Source organism: Musca vetustissima, unplaced genomic scaffold (genome assembly GCF_032173495.1).
Source record: "Musca vetustissima isolate MV318-11 ecotype Yass unplaced genomic scaffold, APGP_CSIRO_Mvet_v1 utg17949, whole genome shotgun sequence".
NCBI lineage: Eukaryota > Metazoa > Arthropoda > Insecta > Diptera > Muscidae > Musca > Musca vetustissima.
This window is the reverse complement of record NW_026878543.1, coordinates 69,545-95,442: the sequence shown is the minus strand read 5'-3', so window position 1 is coordinate 95,442 and position 25,898 is coordinate 69,545. Positions and strand designations below refer to the sequence as shown.

At 35.0% G+C, this 25,898-nt stretch overlaps 1 protein-coding gene across 1 annotated transcript in view; it reads left to right on the top strand.

Annotated features, from left to right (window-relative positions):
* The window catches only part of LOC133323288 (serine-rich adhesin for platelets), a 169,251-nt gene that overhangs the window by 129,331 nt on the left and 14,022 nt on the right, over positions 1 to 25,898 (top strand). Inside the window, exons 3-7 of the mRNA XM_061532228.1 lie at positions 18,601 to 19,192; positions 20,763 to 21,341; positions 21,416 to 22,257; positions 22,366 to 22,820; positions 22,892 to 23,259. Coding sequence (XP_061388212.1) covers positions 18,601 to 19,192; positions 20,763 to 21,341; positions 21,416 to 22,257; positions 22,366 to 22,820; positions 22,892 to 23,259 — 2,836 coding nt within the window. The remainder of the gene's footprint in view (positions 1 to 18,600; positions 19,193 to 20,762; positions 21,342 to 21,415; positions 22,258 to 22,365; positions 22,821 to 22,891; positions 23,260 to 25,898) is intronic.

Sequence of the window (25,898 nt, the reverse complement as noted above, 5' to 3'; positions counted from 1 at the left end):
AAGTAACTATTTATAATAATTTTTGCAAATGCCTTGTTGACCACGAAGTCAGGCGCCAACGAAACGAACTTCTCATTGGGGTCGCATCGCTGGAATTGTCACTAGAGACATTTGGGTTTGAAAGGTTTTTTTGTAACACAAACAAATTTTAACAAAAAACTAAGGGAACTGATGAGGATCAGTGGCGAGATCCGAAATTCTGCACTGTATTATAGTGCAAATAGTTGTTTTTTTATAAAAACAACATACTGGAAAAATAGCAAAAACAAAATACATGAATAACCCGCAAAATTTTTTTACGTCACCCAAAAATATGCGTTACATTTTAAGATTATTTTTATAACACAATCAAATTTTTAAGACTATGCTCCCTAAAATTCTGCACTGTATTATAGTGCAGACTTTATTTTGATCGTGACTTCAAAAAATTTGAATGAATCATTTAAATTAATCCCATACCTCATGAATGATCAAAATTTGTGCAATAAAGTATATCACCAAATGTCTCCTAAAAGTATGGTCTGGATTTTATTAATATCCCTGATAACAAATGAAATAATTTAGGTGAATTCTTGTAATTTTGGTAATTTATTCTGAATTATAATAGAAATTTTGAATAATAAAGTTAGAGGGATTAATAAAAGGGGGTTAACAAAATTACGCCATAAAGTATGCTGCACATTTTCGAAAATAATTTTTATATGTAAATGAACCATTTCCAAACCGTTAACTTTGAAGTGCATTACCCAATTTTCTTGTAAAGGTGATTATATTTCCCCCTAAAAGTATGCAACATTCTTGTTTAAAATAATTTGAAAATCTTTTCAATTGCTTGGTAAATTTATTTGTCATTTTTATATAATTATTATTATTATTTTTTTTTTTTTTTGAAATGTTAGTACCAAAATGTTCTCTGTGAGTATTTTAAATATTTTTTTAAATATTCTCCCAAAAGTGTGCAACCTTTTTTTAATTGAATTCTAAATGAATCTCAAATATTGTGCCTATGAACTTTAAAAGATTACTTTGTGGGTGATATGTAAAAAATTCCAACAAATAAATATTTATATAGTTACTATTTATAGTAAATTATAGACATTTTTTTTAGTAAAAGTGCCTAAAAATATGCACTGTTTTTTCCATTATTATTCTTATTGGAAAAATACAAAAATTGCTAAAATGTGTTATGGCATTTATTTTAAATCATTATTACAGCAAAACAATTATTTAGACTGATCTTAGGAAATTGCTCCTGAAAGTATAAGAAAATTATGAAAAATAAATATTATAAAAAATTGCATTTTTATTTTTTTATTTATTTATTTTTTTTTTAATGATACAATACATATGTGATTTTATTAAAATCATATTAAAAAGTATAAACGATTTTTTTAACAAACATTCATAGAATAAAATAAACCTAAAAGTATGCAATACATACGAGTTGAAATGCAAAAAAATGCAGGACATAATGGAGCATAATGAAGCATTGAAGAATAAAATCTAAAAAATATGCAATATATATGAATTAAAAGACTAAAGGTGCTTGACAAAAATATACATTGTTTTATTTTAGTTAATAAACATTGAGATTTGTAATTTATTCCTAAAACTATGCACCGATTTTTATATTGATTTATATAATTTAAAATGTGGAGCATATATTTAGGAGACGAAACATTCCAATAAAAGTATGGACAAATTATAAAAAAAAATGAAAATACAAACAAAATGAAGTTGTTCCTAAATATATTCAAACTTTTTTATGAAACTTGAAAATTTACCTCACTTACAATATTGGAAATGGGCATTGGGATTTTGCACCGAAATATATAAAAGAAAAATATCCTAAAAGTATGCAAATTTTTTACTAAAAAAATCTAAATATATTTTTAATTCCCCGAAAAACCTTGCCATTGTTGATATTATTAATAGTCAATTTTTCAAAATGGGCAATTGCATTTTTTCCTAAGTGTATGCAACATTTTTCAAATAAAATCGTAATGCCAAATATCTCAGAAAAATTGTCCCAATGTTAAAAACTTTCCATAGAACATTTTAATTTGACTTCGGGATTTTTGTTTCCTGAAAGTATGCAACATGTTCTTGGATCTTATATTTTTATGTCCCTAAAAGTATGCTCTAATAATTAAAATGATTTTTAACATTGTTCATAAAGCCTCCGAAATAATATCAAATTATATTTTACAATTATTAAAACAGAAATTTCTTTCTTCCTCCAGTCTATTTTTAATTTTCACCTCACTTTATAACCTACCCATCATAATGCCTACTTTTAGGGGCAGTAAATTAAAAATGCCATTAAAATGTCTTTTAATTTTCTCAGAAATTAAAAGAACATGACTATATATGACTCCTACAACGAAATTGTAAAGCAAAACAAAAAATCTTACAAAGAGAAAATGATAATAAAAAATTGAAGAAAAATGAAAATACCTACCATGATAAAAAAACCGCCAAAAGAAAAAACCCCGGACTGGAAATTAAAGACAGCAAGAGAGAAAAAAACAAGCGGCAAACAATTGATAACAGGCAGCCTGGCAGCAGCAATAACTCACAGCATAGTCGAATAAGGGTGAGGATGGCCGGGGTGGTGGTGGTGTTAAAGATGACAGTGGCCAGCTCACCCTGACTCCCAATGTCAACTGCTTTGACACCCTCAGCCCTCTCAGGCTAAAAAAATATAAAGAAAAATAATCCAAAATAACTGCCACACTAAATAAAAAGCTAAAACTCCAAGTTCTGCCATCACCAAAAAATAAACCCACCCTTAGAATATTTTCCAACCAAAAAAAAAAAAAAAACACACACACACACAACAACAACTGGTGATATTGACCAATACTTTAACCCATGCTACGATGCCGGCAGCTAAACTACCCTCCCACTATGCTCACTGAGCAGAAATGGCTATCTCCCCGTGGTTTTCATGAGATGGTAGGTGGCTGAATATTTTTTTAAATTTTTTCTAGTTTCTTTTTTATTAAGGTTATACGTTGTGGCGGGTAGTGGCCGGCAAATGTTGGGATTTTTTTATTTTGTAATTTTTTTCTCTCTCTACCTGCTGCACATTGTTAACCCTGCAGGGGTGGTGGTGGTGGTAAAAAAGCACCAGCCAGCGAGTGTTTTTTCGTATTTTCCTTTGGGTTTTTATTATTTTTTTTTCTTGTTTTCCCTCTTCCTGGTTTTTCTTTGCAGCGCGGAATTTTTCCCACTTTTTTGTGTGAATTATTTTTTTTTCGTCTTCTTTTGACCATTTTCCTTTTTGAGTGTTTATCTACCAACTGCGACTTTCTGACATCCTGGTCAATGGTCAGCGTATTTTTTTAATGAAAATTACTGCCGGACCTCTTTTCGCGGTGGTCAGCCAGTCAGTTCGAAAGGAAAATGAAAATAAAAACAAAATGTGTGTGTCCACCTTAGTTCAGGGTGTACCATGGCATTTGGTCAGCTAGCCAGCCAGCCGGACCAAATGCCCATTGATTTTTCTTTGTTTATATTGGAAGGAGGTGCATTCAGAGTATTGGTCAAAACACCATCACCACCACAACAAGCAGCTAGCCAGAACTCCATCCTGCCCAACTACAACATGACATCCGTGACTTTGGTTCACATTCACCATGTATTGACTTTTTATTTGTAAAAGAAGGAGGAGGCCCAAGCGAACGCAACAACGTTCCTATGTGCGCTACGTCCAAGTGGTCATTTGAAACCGTGACCCAAAAAAATGAACAAAAATTATGAATGAAATTTGTTCGTTGTTTTTTACGTTACGCGATGGACGACGAGCACTCATCGTTTCTGGACTCTGGCTGCCACGCGTAATTCGTATTTTTTTCTTTGCGATTTTGATGTTTTGCTCTGGTTTTGTTTTTTTTCTACCCCGCACACCAACCCTAAAAGTAGACTTTTGGCCATGGTGATGACCATCAGCCAGCCGAGTATATATTTTTTTCCGATGTTGTAGTAACTTATTTTTGGTGGCCCATTTTTTGGTTGCTTTTTCCCACATGATGGGCATCATGAAAATAAAAGTAAAAGCTCGATGTTATTTTTCCACAAAAAAAGAGAGGGGAGGGCAGAAAATATTTGTTTCGTTTTTTTTTTTTGTGCGGCCATCTTTGCTGCTGCCTGATGGTCAATACTTCGGTAACTTGTTATTTTTTCTTGTTGCCGGTTTTTCGCCTCGTTCTCGTGTTGCTTTTTTATTATTTTTGGAGGTTTTGTGTCAATCGTTTGCCGCTGCACTTTATTTTTGTAATTCGTTTTATTTTTTTTTTCTTAATGAATGGGCCTTTTTTCTGGTATGTATGCATGTCTGGATTGTAATTTTTGTTTTTATTTTTCGATGTCTTGTCTGTCTGCGTTTTTGTATTTTTATTTTTTTTTAATTTTTTACGTTAATACAGAAATTTATTGTTTTATCGGCTATTGTGTTATAGCTTCTTGTTGTAGCCATTTTGTGATGTCGTTTGGTTTGGCTGGGTACCCAAAAAGGACCCTGAGGTATTTTTGACGAAGCCGTATACGAAATTAAAATCAAACGGAATTAATAATTTAAATACGATTGATATTAATATTGAGAGACAATATCAAATGAAATGCCTAATAGTAGGCAACAATTATTGTAAAATTAAAAATCCTAAAAGTATGCACCATTTTCTGCAAATATTTTATTTCAATAAAAAAATTAAAATTTCAATTTATATCAATTGCCTAAAAGTATTTCTGAATGGAAATCCTGGAAGTATATACGAGAATCTTCAATATTTTATTCCAATAAAAATTAAACCCTTAAAATATGCAATGAATTTCAATAAAAATTCAAACAAACAACCTGATAGGCTTCATTTATTGCTCAATTAAAAAATGTAAGAAATTATGATGCCTAAAAAGAAATTAATATAAAACACCTAATGGTAGGCTACAATAACTGCTACATTAAAATCAGGGTCCTAAAAGTATGCACCAGTTTTTTTTTTTCAATATTTTACATGCTTAGAAAATGTTCAACAGATTAATGTTGATACAGAATTTCAAATGAAATGCCTTATAGTAGGTAATAATTATTTCTAAATTAAAATCCTAAAAGTATGCACCATTTTTGTAAAAAAAATAAAAAATAATCCCTAAAAATATGCAATATTTTTCAATTGAAAATTCAAAAGAAACACCTACTGATAGACTACACTTATGGCTAAATTTAAATCATGGTCCCAAAAGTATGCTCCGATTTTGTACTTAAATTTTTATTTGCTTAGAAAATTATTAGGTATTAAAAGTGGATGTTTTTTTTGTTAGGAGTAAAAAATTAAAAGCAATCCTAAAGGTATGCAACATTTTTTAGAATATTCAAAATCCCAGAGAATAGTTTTCCTTTGATATTTCCCGTGTTTTATTATATTTTTATTATAAAAAAATTATTTCCCCCCCCCCCCCCCCACCCCCTAAAAGTATGTAACGTCTTAGAGTAATACATTTCTACTTACTCCTAAAAGTATGCAACTCAGTTATTAATATTTTAAAATATTTAGAGAATAATTTCAAATGGAATTTGTTTGTGAAAAAGATAACAACATATAATAATCCTAAAGGTATGCAACATTTGCTAAAGAAATTCTCATTCGGGTCCTCAAAAACGAAGTAACTGACCATTGACAATTGGAAGGTTGATTTTTAGGATTGTAAAAAAATATAAAATATTTTTTGTCTGTCCTGAAAATATGCATTTTTTCGACATTTACACTTTGGTCGCCCAAAAGTATGCTCCAATTTTTGCTGACCCTACAACTAACCCTAAAAGTATGCAACACATTTCTTAATATTTTAAAATATTTAGGGAATTATTTCAGATGGAATTTGTTTACGAAAAATAATTAAAAATAATATTCCTAAAGGTATGCAACATGTTTTAAGGAAACTCTCATTCGGGCCTTCACAAAATAAGTAAATGACCAATCGGATCCTTTAAAAGAGTATACATGGCCATTGAAAATTGGGAGGGTAATTTTTGGGATTCAAAAAAAAAAAAAAAAAGATATAAAACATTTTTTTGTCTAACTTGAAAGTATGCAATTTTTCCACATGTCTAGTCTAGTCGCCAAGAAGTATGCTCCAATTTTTGCTGACCCTGAAAGAAATATATTTTTTTATTTTTCACTTCCATAGAAAAAAACTTTTACTGTTCAATAAATATCCGTCCCAAATAATGTCAAATAAAAAATCCTAAAAATATGCAATATTTCCCATTTTTAATAATAACCCTAAAAGTATGCAATGGGGGATTTTGCGCAACATTTCTAGAGTAAACATTTAATTTTCAAATTTTTAAACACAAAGTTCCAAAAAAGGGCACATTTTTTCATGGACCCTTTAATAGACGTAGATTTGTTAAAACTATTTTTTCAATGTGTGTGTGTGTGTTTTTTTACTTTTTTCAAGTTCTGATTATCGTCGTGATTTCTTTTTAATAGTTTTTAGGGTCTACATATAGACCTCTCAAGTAGTAAATGTGGCATTTAATCCCCTACAAAATGTAGATATATCTTGAAGTTCTCTACTCTGAAATATTCGTTCCATTGCATACTCACACTCCTCCTCTAACAAACCCTGGATCCACATCATCCATTTCCACCCTTCATCAACTTATTTACTTTACGGATTAATGCCATTGTATTGGTCATTTCAATAGCCAACATTTCGCAAATTCTAACAGTCAAATCATCATCAATAAATAATTCTTCATTACAATTCACGTATCTATGATCCACCTTCTCTCCGCTCAAACTTCATTCCCCTGCAACTTCACCCCACCACTCTCTCCTCCAATTTATTGCATTTGCTGGTTGTGTACTCACAAAACATTTCCCAAGCGTTTGACCGTAACACGTTTTAATTTCGTTGTTTGTTTTTGGTTGTTGTGTTGTTGCTTTATTTTTGTAGTTCCGACCACCCTCGAACAAAATAATGTTGTTCCTTATGGTATGCTATGAACATTTTTGGGGAACACTTTTTTTCAAAATAAAACAGCAACACAATTAAGTGTACTGCACACAGACACACGTATACCAATATTGCAGAATATAGCTGCAATTTCATGAAATGTTTCCGCCTGAAAGTATGCACCGTCTAGGTGCATAAGTAGATTTTTTTTGCCCATGCCTAGGCTCAGCGGACTTTGACTTTCTTTTTAATTTTATTATAATTTTAACTTTTATCAGACAGTCGTCGTCGTCGTTGTATTAAAATTCCAAATGCAGTAAGGAAAATAAAAGTAAAAGTTTGACATTTACCCCTTCTAACACACACAGACACACACTCACGCTTATAATCTCATATGAGATCCGGCCATACGTATACACAATTTTATTTTACTTAGTTGTTTTTGGTGTCCAAATAAATTAAAATCCCCCCTCGCACATATACTGTACCATAACAAATCCAACTGCAACTCCACACACACCCTTTTTCTGCATTCAACAACACCCCAAAAATATGCAACACCAAAACAAAACCGAAAAAAATAAGCAATTGGGAAAATAACGTGCATGTCCACAAGTGCCAACGCAACATACGTTTCCTTCTTGGCCATGATAGCAATGAAATTTTTTTGCAGGATATAACATTGACAGGGAGGAGAGGGAGGTGTATTGGCCCACTGCAAAAAAAAAGCTGGCGTTGTCCAGTTTATCGGATTGCTTGGATGGATGAATGAATGAAAATACAAAAAAAAAAAAAATACAAAGAAAAACATTTTTGCGCCAAAAAATAAAACATCAACAACAGGGCACATCATCCGGACCAACATCGTCATCATTGCAAAATGCGAACCCCTCCCCATTCCACCTCCCAAAAAAATATATAAAATTGCCACAAAAATAGAGCAATTCAAAAACAAACAGCAAACATTGACATCAGCAACATCATTAATTTGCAACAGAATAAAAAAGGCACAGTAAAATTAAAAACAAAATAAAAAAAATTAAAACACATTATAACGTAAACTCAATTTACTTATTATAGCATACTTTAAGGGGTTGCATGGTATAAATGGGGTGTTTGCATATGACAGCTAAAGGGGGATTTTGAAGAGAAAACTTGATTGCAAATTTTTCATCACAAATGATGATATTTTCAGGATCCAGGAAATGCTATCCTGGTTATACGAAAGATCTATAAGCCTTGTCAAAATCTGTATTTTTTTTTAATATTATTTAAAACATTTTGAGTAGATTATTTAAAAATATTTTCTCAAGGTGCACATTTAGGCGTGGATTTTTTTATTTTTTTTTTCAGGGTCTACATTTGGGAGTGGACATTTAGGGCTGGACTTTTGAAAATATTTTTAAAGTTTATCAACATGCGTAGATTTTTATACCCTACACAACTATGTTGTCAGGGTATTATAGCATTGTGCAGCCCAAAAAGTTTGTAACGCCGCGAAATATTGGTCCTAGACCCACCTTTAAGTATACCGATCGTTTTATATCGACTAGCTGAGTCGATCTAGACATGTGTGTCCGTCCGTCTGTCCATTATAATTTGTAAACACGATACAGGCCACAGTTATGGACCAATCTTCACGAAATTTTGCATGTAGGTTGGGTTCTGGCCAATGAAGACCCCTATTGTTTTTGGAAAAGATCGGTTAATATTTAGGGGATGAAATGGACCAAAGACATTATTTTTATCGGTTTTTCTGGTCGCTCCATAGGCCGCAATTATGGCCCAAACACCGCGAATTTTTGCATGGAGAAGGGGAACGGGCCAGAGAATAAACATGCCTGATTTGATAAAGATCGGTCAATATTTAGCGTGTCAAATGGACCCTGACTTTTGTGTGAAAAATGACAAAATTTGTATTCTATGGCATATATATTTACTCCTGAAGGATGTAGACCCGAGGAGTTGATAGTATATCCACGAGGAGTGGTTGGCCTTAAAATTGATACCAAATATAGTGATGTATCTACTCAGATGTGGGAGTTACAGTCAAATATTTACAGGTGCTTACGTATTCAGATATTATTTAGTAACCCATTACCGCATTAGAGGGGGAAATATCGCGCTGAAGGCTTTGAAATTGTTCATGAAGTTCCAGTTATGGTCAAGGACAACGCCTACAATTTTCGGTGACGATCAGATTAAAATTTTGGGATGAAATGGACCGAAAACTTAATTTTTTGTGTGTTTTCGAGTCGAGTATAATCCAAAAATCACAACACAACCCACCGTGAAGGTAATCTGGACAAGTAATTAGAAGGACTGTACTGAATATTCAAAAAAGTAAGGAAGAGGTGCTATTGACTTCTAATCGGTCAGGAGGGGGCAAATATTACGAAATATTACTCAGACTCGGAATAAACATCCTCAGAAAGTTAGAGTTCGTGGTAGTTGTGTAGGGTATCGTATGGTCGGCCACGTCCGACTATACTGCTCCGCTCACTGGTTTAAAAATATTTTTAAAGCTTATCCATAACCTAAGTTTTTGTTTTTAATATTTTTTGGCTAAGATTTTATAAGAATATTTTTTAGAGTCTATCCATTGAATGAATTGTTTATAAATATTTTTCGTATCATTTTTAAAAAGACTTTTTCTTTGGCTATTTATAGACATTGATTTCTTAAAAATATCACTAGAGTCTGTCCATAGGCCTGTATTGTTTAAAAATATTTTTTAGGGTCTATATATAGGCATAGAGTTTTTAAATATATTCTTTCGTGGTCTATTTATAGGCGGCAATTTTAAACATATTTTTGAAGGTCTACATTTAGGCGTTGACTTTTAATGGATATTTTTTTAAGATCTATCTATAAGTGTATATTTTCTAAGGTCTACCTAAGGGCGCAAATTTTGTAATTTTATATACGAAAACGTTTTCTCCCCAAAGTATGCTTTATTTTTTATACTAAGGGAGTTTGAACAGCTGTTAATAGCTAATTTCATATTTAATTTTGTTGTTATTTAACATAATTTATTTAATTTCCCAAACCAATTTTTTTCTTCTATATCATTATTATCCTTGCAATAAAGTGAATGTCCTGTACAACATACACTTAAATACATTACCTGATAATGGTGTAGTTGTAGGTGTTAAACGGCATTTAAAAAAACAACTGAATTACAACAACAAAAATAATGAGTGGAGGGAGGGAAAACCAACCTCTCTATTAATGAAGTTGATTGCAAAAACATATTCCGAAGTTCCTTTCTGCATATCTATTTGAAACGAAGGTTGGTGGCTGGTCTTATGCAACGATATGCTATGATTTAGTAACTGGACTCTCCATGAGTGTATGTGTGTGTGTGTGGGAGTTTTTTTCGATTTTTACTATCATATTCTTTATGACCATCAATAGTAGTAAAGTAGTTGCATATGTTCAGTTAGTTGGTCGCTATATGTCATTGTGTGGGGGGTGTTGCTGGATTTTTTTTTTTTTTTTTTGCTTCGAGTATTGGGTCTGGACAGTTTTCTCACTACCCGACTACTTCAGTTCGGGGGGGGGGGATAGTTGGCAGTTCAGTTCATTGGCTTTTTCAGCATTTATTGTTTGTGGTAACGAAGAGTCGAGTTTTTTACTCTTCGTCGTTTTTTATTAATAATTGCTTAATAAGTTATGGGAAAGTATTGATAGTAGTGGTGGATAATAAGTTTTGTTTTTTTTTAAGAAGGGAGATTCAAATGTATAAATACTTGTCTCATTATTAATTAATTTTCCTAAAAGTATGCCTCTTTTATCTACAACAGTTCAAAAAATATATAAACTCCTTAAAATTAAAAAATCCTAAAAGTAGGCATTAAATTTTGATAATAATTTATTTTCGGCTGATTGTGGTTAATACCATGAATAGAGTTTTATAGAACACAATTTAAAATAAATACAAGCAAAAGTTATTTTATTGACCTTCCGCCGAACAGAAAAAATATTTAAAATTTTTAAATGAATTGAAAAATCCTAAAAGTATGCTATAAATTATTTTGTTTGTATAAACAAATTAAATATTAACAATTTTGAAAAAAAAAATACTAATACTATGTTGTAAAATTTTAATATATTTTATTTTTGTTTTTCTTTTTTATTTTTTCCAAAGTTAAGTGTATGGAAAAAAAAATATTTTGTAAAAATTCTTAATATTCACCACACTGTGGTACAGGGTATTATGTCTTTGTGCATATGTTTGTAACAGGCAAAAGGTAACGAGATAGACCCATAGTTCCTTTTGAGAATATGCATAGAATCACTTTCTGAGCCGATTTATGCATGTCCATCTGTCCGTCCGCCCCATGTTAAATTGTCCATGTTAAATTGTAAACAAAGTACAGGTCGCATTTATGATCAGAATTGGATGAAATTTGGCATAAATAACTTATTTGGCCCAATGACAAACCCTATTGAAATTGAGAAAAATCGGTTCAGTTTTAGATATAGCTCCCATATATATTTTCGTCCGATTTTAGGTAAATGGTGTACCAAAGTCCCTATATATCTTTCGATTTGCACGAAATTTGGTACAGAGTACTGAATTTGTTCTAGAATGGTGTGTGTTATGTTTCCTGAAAATCGGTCCAAATTTAGATATAACTCACATATATATTTTCGTCCGATTTTATGTAAATGGTGTACCACAGTCCCTATATATCATATGATTTGCACGAAATTTGGCATAGCGTACTGAATTTGTCCTAGAATGATGTGTGTTAAGTTTCCTGATAATCGGTTCAGATTTAGATATAGCTCCCATATATATTTTCGTCCGATTTAATGTAAATGGTGTATCAAATGCCCTATATATATTTCGATTTGCACGAAATTTGGCATAGCGTAATGAATAAGGTTTAGAATGATGTTTGTTGAGTTTCCTGAAAATCGGTCCAGATTTAGATATAGCTCCGATATATATTTTCGTCCGATTTAGGGTAAATGGTGCACCAATGTCCCTATATATCTTTCGATTTGGACGAAATTTGGCACAGCGCAATGAATAAGGTCTACAATGATGTGTGTTAAGTTTCCTGAAAATCGCTTCAGATTTAGATGCAGCTGCCATATAAAGCTTCGCTCGATTTTAGGTAAATAGTCCACTAAAGTCCCTGGAAACCTTTTGAGTTGCATGAATTTTGGCATAGTGTACTGAATGAAGTCTAGAATGATGTGTGAAAAGTTTCGTGAAAATCGGTTCAGATTTAGATATAGTTCCCATATATAGCTCCGCCCGATTTTAAGTAAATAGTTCACAAAAGTCCGTGGAAATCCTTAGATTTTCACGAAATTTGGCATAGCGTACTGAATTGCGGCTATAGTAATGTGTGCTATATTTTATGAAAATCGGTTCAAATTTAGATATAGCTCCCATATATAGTTTCGCCCGATTTTAGGTAATTGGCGCACCAAAGTCCCTGGAAATCTTTTCATTTGCACGAATTTTGGCATAGCGTACTGAATTAAGTCTAGAATGATGTGAGCAAAGTTTCGTGAAAATCGGTTCAGATTTAAATATAGCTCCCATATATATTTTCATCCGATTTTATGTAATTGGTGCACCAAAGTCCCTATATATCTTTCGATTTGCACGAATTTTGGTATAGGGTACTGAATTAAGTCTACAATGATGTTTCTAAGCGTCGTGAAAAGATCCATAGCTAGGCCGATTGGCACCACGTACTAATGTAGTATAAATTAGTCTCTGGCAAGTTTCCCTGAAATCGGTTCAGATATAGATATATTGTTAGGATACATATGTAGAATATACCCAAAGTGGTGAAGGGTATCATATAGTCGGCCCAGTCCGACTTTACTACTTTCCTTACTGGTGTTAATTCTTAATATGTATTTCCTAAAAGTATGTTTCAAATTTACAATTTATTTTATTTTTAATTATTTAATTTTTTAATTTCTTTATTTAAAATTTAAATTTATTTTAAATCCCCAAAGTATGCATTAATTTTTTGACATTTTTCTACAATTTCCATTTCAATGTGATAGCCAGTTTAGCAAAATGTTATTTTTTCAGTTGTTGCTTTGCCTGCCTTCTAACCAACCTCAATAGCCAGGTATTTAAGCTGTTATCCATCCTGTTTTATCACTTTTGTAATTAATACAATTTCCTCAATGAGTTCTACGTCGTCTTGCACTCCCGCTATCTGTTTTGTCAGGTTGGTTGACTGGTTGCTTGCTTGCTTGCTTGGTCGTTCATGTTGTCATTGTCACAGACCTTGTCTTCTCTCGTCTCTGGTACATTATATTTTTCCTTCCTAAAGAATTTCTGTCATTTGCTGTTGTAGCTGCTGCTGCTGCTGCTGTTGGTGTCGTTGTTGCTGTTGTTGTTAAAAGCTTATGATACCTTTAGGTATTTCTCAGCAATTATGTTAATTTCCAATGCAAATAACATTTAATTGAAGTGTTGCTAGTATTTTTTTTTTCTTTTTTCAATTTTGTTCTCATTTTAGTTTCAGTCCTTGTCGTTGATTGTCTCTGCATTCTATCTGGCTATTTATGTCTTCCTTTGGTTCGTTCGCCACACCCTAACACCAACACATTGTTGTCCAATTGCTATTTTGTCTGATTCCAAAATATTTGCAGCCAACTTGGTATCTCTTCTCAAGTTTTCGTTCTTTTTTTGTCATTTTCGTTTTCGATATTGTTTTTGTTGCAGTTATTTTGCAAATATTATGCAAATATCCCCCCACCGTTAATGGTAATTGCAGCCATGGCGAATAAAGTATTAATTGCCAATAATTATATTGCTTGGGAGCGATATTTATTTATTTAACTTTTATTTTGGCATTAGATAGTGTGAACGATAGTGTTTAAGAGCGAGACCAATAAGTGTGGGATAAATTGTTATTGGTGGATAATTTTTATTTTGGAAATAAATTTAATTACCAATAGAATTTTTATTGCATACTTTTAGGTTAAAAAGTCTTATTTTATTTGTTTAGCATATTCTCAGGATAGGTTAATAAAATATACAAAGACTTGAAGTTTTGACAAATTATTTTTAAGAAATACCAAGTCGTAGATTTTTCTACCCTACACAAGTATGTTGTCAGGGTATTATTGCTTTGTGCCGACCCAAGAGTTTGTAACGCCTCGCAATATTGTTCCCAGACCCACCCACCTTGGTAAAGATAGGTTAATATTTAAGGCATGAAATGGACCAAAAACTTTATTTTTGTCGGGTATTCTGGTCGCTCCAGAGGCCGCAATTATGACCCAAACATCTCTAATTTTTACATGGAGAAGGGCATTGGGCCAAAGAATAACCATGACTGTTTTTATAAAGAAGGTCAATATTTAGCGGGTCAAATGGGCCCTGACTATTGTGTGATATATATACAGCGTATATAGTCATCCCTGAAGGACATAGACCCGATAAGTTTATGGTATATTCAAGAGGAGTGGTTCATACCAATAATATTGTCGTAAGTGCTCGGTTGTGGGAGTTACACTTAAATATTTTCAGGAGCTTACGTATTTAGATAATATTTAGTAACCCATTATCACACTGGAGGGCAGACTATAGCGCTGAACGTTTTGAAATGTTCCATGAGGTTTCAATTATGGTCAAGGACAACGCCTATAATTTTCGGTGATGATCAGATAATAATTTTGGGATGAAGTGGACCGAAAACTTAAATATTGTGTGTTTATACCCTTCACCACACTGTGGTACAGGGTATTATGTCTTTGTGCATATGTTTGTAACAGGAAACGAGATAGACACATGATTCCTTTTGAGGATAAGCACAGAAACAATTTCTGAGTCCATTTATGCATGTCCGTCCGTCTGTCCGTCCATGTATTTTTGTGAACAAAGTACAGGTCGCATTTATGATCCGATTTGGATGAACTATGGCATAGGTCACTTGTTTGACTCAAGGACGAACCCTGTTGAAATTGGGAGAAATCGGTTCAGTTTTATATATAACTCCCATATATATTTTCGTATGATTTTATGTAAATGGTACACCAAAGTCCCTATATATCTCTCGATTTGCACGAAATTTGGCACAGCGTAATAAATTAGGTATAGAATGATGTGTTTTAAGTTTCCTGAAAATCGGTTCAGATTTAGATATAGCTCCCATTTATATTTTCGTCCGATTTAAGGTAAATGGTGTACCAAAGTCCCTTAATATCTTTCGATTTGCACGAAATTTTGCACAGCATAATGAATTAGGTATAGAATGATGTGTGTTGAGTTTTGTGAAAATCGGTTCAGATTTACATATAGCTTCCATATATATTTTCGTCCGATTTGGTGTAAATGGTGCACCATAGTCCCAACATATCTTTCGATTTGCATGAAATTTGGCACAGCGTAATAAATTAGGTCTAAAATGATGTGTGTTAAATTTCGTGAAAATCGGTACAGATTTAGATATAGCTCCCATATATATTTTCGTCCGATTTAAAGAAAATGGTCCATCAAAGTCTCTATATATCTTTCGATTTGTACGAAATTTGGCACAGCGTAATAAATTAGGTATAGAATGATGTGTGTTAAGTTTCATGAAAATCGGTTCAGATTTAGATATAGCTTCCCTATATATTATCGTCCGATTTAATGTAAATGGTACACCAAAGTCCCTATATATCTCTCGATTTGCACGAAATTTGGCACAGCGTAATAAATTAGGTATAGAATGATGTGTGTTAAGTTTCGTGAAAATCGGTTGAGATTTAGATATAGCTCCCATATATATTTTCGTCTGATTTAAGGTAAATGGTCCACCAAAGTCCCTATATATCTTTCGATTTGCACGAAATTTGGCACAGCGTAATAAATTAGGTCTAGAATAATGTGCGTTAAGTTTCCTGAAATCGGTTCAGATTTAGATATAGCTTATATATCTGACCAAATGCAAAATTTAGTATCGGTTGCAGAATGAAACATGTCATGGATCCAATTTCATTTTACTGGTCCTTTAAAAATGCGACGTCTTTTAGGATTCATCTGTTAAATATACCCATCGTGGTGAAGGGTATCATATAGTCGACCCCATCAGACTTTACTACTTTCCTTACTGGTTTTTTTTTTCGAGTCGATCTATAGGCCACAATTGAAAGCCGAGCATCACAACACAACCTACGGTGAGGGGAAATGAAGACAAGTATTTAGAGGCACTGTACTGAATATTTAGTAATATCCGGAAAATATGTCAGTGTAAGGAAGTAGTGCTGTTGACCTCTAATCGGGCAAGAGGATGCAAATATCACGAAATATTGCCCAGGCTCGAAATAAAAATCCGCAGAAGGGTAGAGTTTCGTGGTAGTTGGTAGTAGGGTATCGTTCACTGCTTATTGGTTTACACAATTGAAATATTTGAAACATTATAAATCCCATAATTTTTGATTTCCCCCTCCTCTTCTTCTTCCCCGTTGTTGTTGTTTTGTAAATTGATTTGTTAATCCTTTAATACACCGAAAACATTCAATCTGCTGTGTGTACTTTTTTTCCGAACAATGGCCTTATATTAATTCCGTGTGGGTGTGTGTGTGAATGTGTGTGTCTTGCTGTAAATATGCATAAATTGTAAATGAGAGTTGATTAAATTATATTCTCATTTATTTGTATAATTACATTTGTTTATTGAAAAGCCTGGCTAAATGATGACAACTATGACACTGCTGCTGCTGCAGTTGTCTGCTTGCTAGAAGCTACGTTGATATGATACTAGCCATTGTCCATGCAGCTGGTAAGCCGAGGCAATGGCGTAGTACTTTTTGTTATAATGATAAATGTTTTAGATCAACGAAAACAAATTATATATTTTATAAAATGTGATGCATACTTTTAGGTGTTAATATAAATATGTGTCTAAATTAAAAACCAGTAAGGAAAGTAGGAAAGTCGGACGGGCCCGACTATATGATACCCTTCACCACTGTGGGTATATTCAACAGATGAATACTAACAGACGTCGAATTTTTAAAGGACGATTAACATGAAAATGGATCCATAAACATGTCATTCTGCAACCTATACTATATTTTTCATTTGGTCAGATACAGGGTTGCTTCAAGCTAGGTTATATCTACTTCAGTACGCGGTGCCAAATTTTTTGTCAATCGGCCTACCTTGGGGTGAACCATTTATATATCGAACGAAAATATATATGGGAGCTACATCTAAATCTGGACCGATTTTCAGGAAACTTAACCCACATCATTCTAGACCTAATTCAGTACGCTGTGCCAAATTTCGTGGACATCTATATATATATAGGGACTTTGGTAAACCATTTACATTAAATCGGACGAAAATATATATGGGAGCTATATCTAAATCTGGACCGATTTTCAGGAAACTTAACGCACATCATTCTAGACCTAATTCATTACGCTATGCCAAATTTCGTGCAAATCGAAAGATATATAGGATTTTTGGTACACCATTTACATAAAATCGGACGAAAATATATATGGGAGATATATCTAAATCTGGACCAATTTTCAGGAAACTTAACACACATCATTCTAGACCTAATTCATTACGCTATGCCAAATTTCGTTCAAATCGAAAGATATATAGGGAGTTTGGTACACTATTTACCTTAAATCGGACGAAAATATATATGGGAACTATACCTAAATCGGAACCGATTTTTCCCAATTTCAATAGGGTTCGTCCTTGGGCCAATTAAGTGACCTGTGCCAAATTTCATCCAAATCGGATCATAAATGCGACCTGTACTTTGTTAACAAAAATACATGGACGGACAGACGGACATGCATAAATCGACTCAGAAAGTGATTCTATGCATATTCTCAAAAGGAACCATGGGTCTATCTCGATTATTTTTGACTGTTACAAACATATGCACCACATTGTGGTACAGGGTATTATGTTTCAAGAGAGGCCTAATATCCTTTTACAAAACTTGGTGCATACTTTTAGGTGTTAGTGTTCTCATATTAAATTTATTGCATACTTTCAGGAGACTAAATTTGATTTTTGTATTTTATTTTTTGTTTGCTGGGTTATTATATTTAAATAGCCACGTCTCTATTCGAATATCGTCTCACATCATTTATTTGATGCTCATGGCTGAGCTCATATTTATAGTTGACAATTATTTAATAATAATCACATGTTGCAATAATAATGACACTTCACATTCACATATAAGTACGTGCCATGATAATGTGATTATATGTATACCCCTCTCCCTCCCGCACTACAACAGCATCCCGTGGTGGTATGTGTGTGTTTGTAATATATGCAAAATATAAATAATTGTTAAGTATTATCCATATTTCATTAAGTCACTCACTACTACTGGCACAGCAGCAGCTGCTGCTGCGGATGATGATGTGTTTGACAACAATAACAACAAAAATAGGGAGATGATGTTGGCATTTGATGTCTGTATTGAAAACTGATGGGCGGGGGAAATTGTCATTCTCTGGGTAATCAAACTGCAACTTGTTGCTTTAACAGGCACACATACACATTATGAAACTGACACTTATTTTTATTTTTATTGAAATTTAATAAATTTAATTCAATTTGAAAATTTATTATAAAATTTACTAAAATTCCCTCTTTTCTCTCTCCCTCTCTCTCTTCCACAGGACTATGACAAAGAGATACCTCCACACAAAATCAATTCCCCCTTGGGTAATAACATCAACGATATGCCAATACACTACAATGGGCCCCATGAGGATGGAGATGACGGTACAGGTGCTCCTGGCACCACCACCACACTGGAGGAGGATGACAAAGAGCATCTCAAAGAATTGGAATTTTATAAGAATTTAGCCAAGGCCGCATCGTTGGCCTCACAAAACAACAATAACAACAACACAAGTAATAATAATTTAGATAAATCACCAATACCTCATCTGCATCACCATCATCAGTTACACGAACCGACACACAGTTCGAATGATATGCATTTATCATCGCCAGCACCCTCACCGGAACCCATGCAAATCGATGTGGATCCACATTTACATCATCATTTACAACGTGCCAAAGAGGAAGATATCCAGCAAGATGAGACGTCTCTGCTGCATCATGGCCATGGTCATGGCCATCATCATCACGAGGATCACAATATGACCGATGTTGATGCTGAGCTGGCGGAACAGCAGTCATCGGAACAAGCTAAAGCTTTAGCTGCGGCAGCAGCAGCTGCCCAGGCTCATCTAAATGGAACTAGTGAGTACATATCGATATCCAATTTTATATAGACTTATGAAAAATGGCAAACAGACACACGCATTTCCACAGAGACACAGAATTTTCCATCCAAAATTAAAAATTGGTAATATTTATAATTCAGCAAAATTTTTGTTATAAAACTTCCTCAAAATGCGCCTTTAAAATCCAACACAAAATAAACCAATCAAAATTTCTATACATAAACCATTTTCAGCCAAATTTTCGAATTCAGCTAAGTTTTTATTGCAATTCAGCAAAATTTTTAAGGCCAAATTACCTCAAATGAAGTATATTATAATCTTTTTAACCAAAATCATGAATTCAGCTAGTTTTCAAAACGAAAATTGTATTCAGCAAAGTTTTATTGCAATTCAGCAACATGTTTAAAGCCAAAATAAGATTCTAATTGAAATATTTTAAAAATTTATGTCATACAAAAATCTTTAGATATAATATTCAGCCAAATTTTGGACAAAAATCGAATTCAGCATAGATTTTTTGCAATTCAGCAACACTTTAAAAAAGGCTTTAAAATTAAATACATTAAGATTTTATGGCATAAAATATTCTCTGGATATAATTTTGAGGCAAATTTTGGACAAAAAATCGAATTCAGCAACATTCAATTGCAATTCAGCAAAATTTTAATGGCAAAATTGCCTCAAATGAAGCTATTTTACGAGGCAATACCGTTAATTCAGCAAGTTTTCAATATGAAATATGTATTCAGCAAAGCTTTATGGTAATTCAGCAACAGTTTAAAATGAAGTATTATCCTTAAATTTAAATGTTCTAAGAATTTATAACACAATATTTTTTTACAGACCATTTTCAGCCAAATTTTGGTCGAAAAATCTAATTCAGCAACATTTAATTAAAATTCAGCAAAATTTTTTGTGGCAAAATTGTCTGAAATGAAGCTTAATTATTACTTTTTGAACTATAACCTTAAATTCAGCTGGATTTTAATACGAAAACCATATTCAGCAAAACCATTTCTTATCTGTATACCAAAAATGTAATTCAGCTAAGTTTTATTGCTGAATATTTCAAAAATTAATATTCAGCAAACATTTTTGGAAATTTTGTAAAGCGAAATAAGGTCTATTAAGCTGAATATGGGAAATTAAATACCAAATTTGTAAGATTAAGGCCACAAAATTCAATTCAGCTAAGTTTTTTTTGCTGAATATATTCCAGCTCATATTTTTGGCAATACAATAAAGCTGTATAGGTATTATAAGGTATGAAATGATGTCCATATAAGTTAATAAAATGCTCAAAAAAGTTATTCAGCTAAGTTTTTTGGCCAACTATTTTATCCATCCTTTGCTGAATAGGTTTTATGCATTTTTTCTAATCTGAAAACCTACATAAAAATCCTTTAATTGTCATTGCCTTTCAATTATCGTTTCGAATCCTACCAACTGATTTTGTTTCCCAAATTTCTCCTCACCACTACTACCACCTACCTTTACTCATACTCACACACACACACACCCTCCACCACATGCAAGCTATTTCACCCAGTAAATTTTATTAGTCTCTTCCCCCTATTCCGTTCTAGTGCAAGAAATGTTAAATTTACAAAAATTGCAAAGTCTCACCTCAACATTCCAACAACAACAGCAAGAACAGAGTATAGGCAATAGTGCGGCCACCGCTGCCGCCCTGGCAAGTCTCCAGGGTCTGGCTGCGGGGATACAAGCCACAGCTGCCGCAGCTGCCCTCAACTCGCCACTGAATTTAAGTGTGGCCAATAGTGCTGGTATACCCACAAGTATGGCTTCGGAATTACTTAACTCGCACAAAGTTATGGCCCATATGACTGAGGCGGCTGGCAACAGCAACGGTGGTGGTGGAGATAGTCAAAATCAACGGAACTCCACTTCACCGAATCATGGTTCGAATAGCCTGACGGGTGGAGGACAATCAACGGCTTCATCATCACAAAATGCTTTAGCCAATGCTTTGAGTAATGCTGCAGCAGCAGCGGCGGCGGCTCAGGGTACAGCAGCCACGGCATCGCCACCACCACAGCTGCAGGCACCACCGGCCAGTGCACAAATGCCGCAGCTGATATTGGCATCGGGGCAATTGGTGCAAGGAGTCCAGGGCGCTCAGCTGCTGATACCCACAGCTCAAGGTAAGAGGATTTTTGCGGAATAATGTTTTTTAATTATTTTCTAAAATTTTGTTTCTATTTTTTTCTTCCTGCAGGCATTGCAGTCCAGACCATCCTCACCATACCGGTGAGTCCCCAAGTGAATACCAACGAACAATTCCTAACCAACTTCGGAGCATTTGCTGGCTTCCATCAGCAACAGACGCCACCACCACCCACCCAGGCCCAACTGCTGGGCAGTGCAGCACCCCATTTATCAGCCTCCTTGGCTGCCCTGCATCAAGCACCCACCTTACCCCAGCTGGCCCCAGCTCCAACGAATTTACTCAAACCCAATCTCTTCTCCAATGGAGTCCAACAGCTGTTGGCCGCCTTGCATCCTGAGCTTTTTGCTGCTGCCGCTGCCAATCATCATCAACAACAGCAGCATGCCCAGCAACAACAACACGCCCAGCAGCAGCAACATGCCCAGCAACAACAACACTCCCAACATCAGCAACAACATGCCCAACAGCTGGCTGCCCACCATGCCCATCATGATTTGCATTTACGTTCCGCCAATGATCGATCCCCGCCTTCTTCGCCCACAAATAGTACAAAAGCTGCGGCCGCAGCAGCTGCAGCCGCTGCTGCAGCTTTCCACCTACAATCCCAGTTGCAAATTAAAGCCGAGACCCAACCTCATTTACATCCTCATCATCATGCTGCCGCAGCAGCCGCCGCTCTGCATCATCACACCCAGGCTCTGAGGCATGCTGAGGGTTTGGCCTCTCCAAAATTGGATTGTAAATCGAAAATTAGTCTCAGTTCCGATGACAATGATGACCTACCCCTCTCCCGGCATCAGTTTGGGGCTCATCACCGTTTGGCCAACAACTCCAGTTCACCACGTCCATCCTCCAGTACTTCCAGTAGTTTGGCGCTGAGAGAACGTGAAGTCAGAGAACAGCTATCACTTAAACTCAGTCCCTCAAGAGGGTGTGGCAGTAACCCCGGATCCAGTGGCATGAATTTAAGTCAAATGGGTAGCGAACGGGAAAAGGAGAGAGAACGAGAGCGGGAAAGGGAACGTGAGCGCGAAAGAGAACGAGATCGCGAGAGAGAACGCGAGCGTGACCGTGAAGAAAAACGTGAATCCGGTTATAGGGAGCGAGAACGTGAAAGGGAACGGATACGTGCCGCCTCACCTGCCACCTTAAATGCCCGCAGTGCAGCCGCCTTGGCCAAAGAGGCTGCTGCCCAATCACATTCATCATCGTCTTCAAATAACTGCAACGAAAGAGGCTATTCATCACCTGCAGGCTCATCCACCAGTAACCAAATATATCGGGCCCATTCTCCCCACCTTTCCCATCATTCAATGGGTCGTCAAACGCCACATGCCATTTCACTGGATTCGCCACACGAAAGAGACTATTTGGGTAATGGAGGGCATATATCGGCCTCGTCCTGCTCCAATACGGCCACTTCAACGGCCAATGTACTTAGCAATATGAATAGGTAAGAACCTTCCCAACAAAATCTACCTTCAGTCCCCTAATCAATAATTTTACCTCTTCTCTTTTTATCAGACTCTCTTCCTCCAATGGTGAGCTGAGCATAACAAAATCCCATGGTTCATCTGGGGCCACTGCCACCGCCACCACAAGCGGAGGTGGCCTATCCGTTTCACCTACCCCCTCAGCGGGACCAAATATGTCTTCAACAAATGCCTCCACCTCATCAGCATCTGCAATGCATCCTCATCATTCGATGCATCCGTTGAAAATGAGTCCCACCACAAGTGCGGTCCTGCAGCAGCAAAGGGAACGAGAACGTGAACGAGAGCGGGAACGTGAGCGAGAACATATGGGTGAATTGCCACCACCACCGCCAGCTATGTCACCCAATGGAACCGAAGGATCAATTGGTGCTCATGATCTGCTAATGGATTCACCGAGTGAGTAAAGATCGTTTTCAGATATCAGAATATATTTTTTGTAGAGAATAAGTTGAGGGACAAGAAGATCAGAATAAGTCAGGGTAGACTAAAAATTCGGAAGCCTTGTTGAGGTGTTTTATAGACAAAAATATTCTTCAAATACAATTTTTTCCATTGCGTCTATTGAGGTGTATGATTCGTATTAATTATTTAATAGGCTCATGGTGCGTATAAGTACTGCCAAAACGTATACGCTCATAGGACCTCAATAACTATTAAAATTTAATTATTTGCTTACAGAAAACTTGCTGAGATATCTTTCCGTATAGGAAAAAATTCGTCAGCCTTGCTGAGATATCTTTCCGTAAAGGAAAAAATTCGTCAGCCCTAGCTGAGGTATTCTTTTCCGTATAGGAAAAAATTCGTCAGCCCTGAGGTATTCTTTTCCGTATAGGAAAAAATTCGTCAGCCCTAGCTGAGGTATTCTTTTCCGTATAGGAAAAAATTCGTCAGCCCTAGCTGAGGTATTCTTTTCATTATAGGAAAAAATTCGTCAGCCCTAGCTGAGGTATTCTTTTCCGTATAGGAAAAAATTCGTCAGCCCCAGCTGAGGTATTCTTTTCCGTATAGGAAAAAATTCGTCAGCCCCAGCTGAGGTATTCTTTTCCGTATAGGAAAAAATTCGTCAGCCCTAGCTGAGGTATTCTTTTCCGTATAGGAAAAAATTCGTCAGCCCTAGCTGAGGTATTCTTTTCCGTATAGGAAAAAATTCGTCAGCCCTAGCTGAGGTATTCTTTTCCGTATAGGAAAAAATTCGTCAGCCCTAGCTGAGGTATTCTTTTCCGTATAGGAAAAAATTCGTCAGCCCCAGCTGAGGTATTCTTTTCCGTATAGGAAAAAATTCGTCAGCCCCAGCTGAGGTATTCTTTTCCGTATAGGAAAAAATTCGTCAGCCCCAGCTGAGGTATTCTTTTCCGTATAGGAAAAAATTCGTCAGCCCTAGCTGAGGTATTCTTTTCCGTATAGGAAAAAATTCGTCAGCCCTAGCTGAGGTATTCTTTTCCGTATAGGAAATAATTCGTCAGCTCTAGCTGAGGTATTCTTTTCCGTATAGGAAAAAATTCGTCAGCCCTAGCTGAGGTATTCTTTTCCGTATAGGAAAAAATTCGTCAGCCCTAGCTGAGGTATTCTTTTCCGTATAGGAAAAAATTCGTCAGCCTTGCTGAGGTATTCTTTTCCGTATAGGAAAAAAATTCGTCAGCCTTGCTAAGGTATTCTTTTCCTTATAGGAAAAAATTCGTTAGCCTTGCTGAGGTATTTTTTCGCATAGGAAACAATTCGTGAGCCTTGCTGAGGTATTTTTTCGTATAGGAAAAAATTCGTCAGCCCTAGCTGAGGTATTCTTTTCCGTATAGGAAAAAATTCGTCAGCCTTGCTGAGGCATTTTTTCTGTATATGGAAAAATTCGTGTCCTTTGGATCGTATGATTGGTATTAATTCATTAATTTAGGTTGCGTATAAGTACTGTCAGAACGTATACGCACGCTGGACATCACAAGAATATTCAAATTATTATTTCTGCTATAATATTTATATATTTTTTTCATTTTTAATCATCAGCCTTGCTAAGATCCTTTCAATATCCTTCAAAAATTCTCCTTTTTTGTTCATTTGACAACTGAAAATTCCCTCTTATGCAACTTGCGATAAACTATCTTCATTAGACTCCAAGCAAACTTTTGCGAACCACCTTCCCTTCTCTCCTTCCGAAAAATCTAAACAATATTGACATGTTCTCCATTAAGATAAAGTTTTCGTGTATTCGTTTACCTGTATAGATCTCTTCTAAGCTAATTTCCAATTAAACTATACGCTAATTCTTCTCCAGCAGCTCCTGCTGCTTCTTATTCCTCATTCACTTCTTAACATATGAGTGACATTAAGCCTTGCAGCAAAAGATTTTCGTGGTTTCAAATTGTGTCAGGATTCATTTATTGTTGCTGTTGTTGATATCCGTTGATGACAAGGATAATGTCGATGCTTGTGTTGTTATTGTTGCTGCTACTGTTGCGAAAAATGCAATTTGCAAAGTATTAGAATTTTTTGTTTAGCAATATTCTAAAGATTATATTTACAAAAGTTTTCAGGTGGCAAGGGGAAGGATGTGCTCAACACTTTTGATTATGAGTTGGAATGGAATTAGAGGTATCCAAGGTAATCACGGGTTTAATGTGCAAAGAGACAGTGGAAAGGAAAAAATACGAAGAAATTGCTTTATTTTCTATAAACATTGTTTGGCTTTATGGAATCCTAAAAATAATAATTTTAATATTATTTTGGAGCTCATTGTGCGTATACATATTGACAGTACTTATACGCATCAATGATTTAATAATTAATACAAATCATACGCACCAAAGAACAGAGTAAATTTGTTAATTTGTTATGGGAGAATACTTCTGATGGGCATACGAATTTCCTTCTATGAATTACATTTATTTGAACGGAAGTCCATTTGGCTCTCCAAAAACTGGACCACAGGATTTTTTCCTTGCCCGATTTCTTCCATACGAAAAATGCTTTGGAAAGGCCGATGAATATTTTTCTAGAGGACAACGACACCCCAGCAAGGCTTACGAATTTCTTCCTCTTGGACA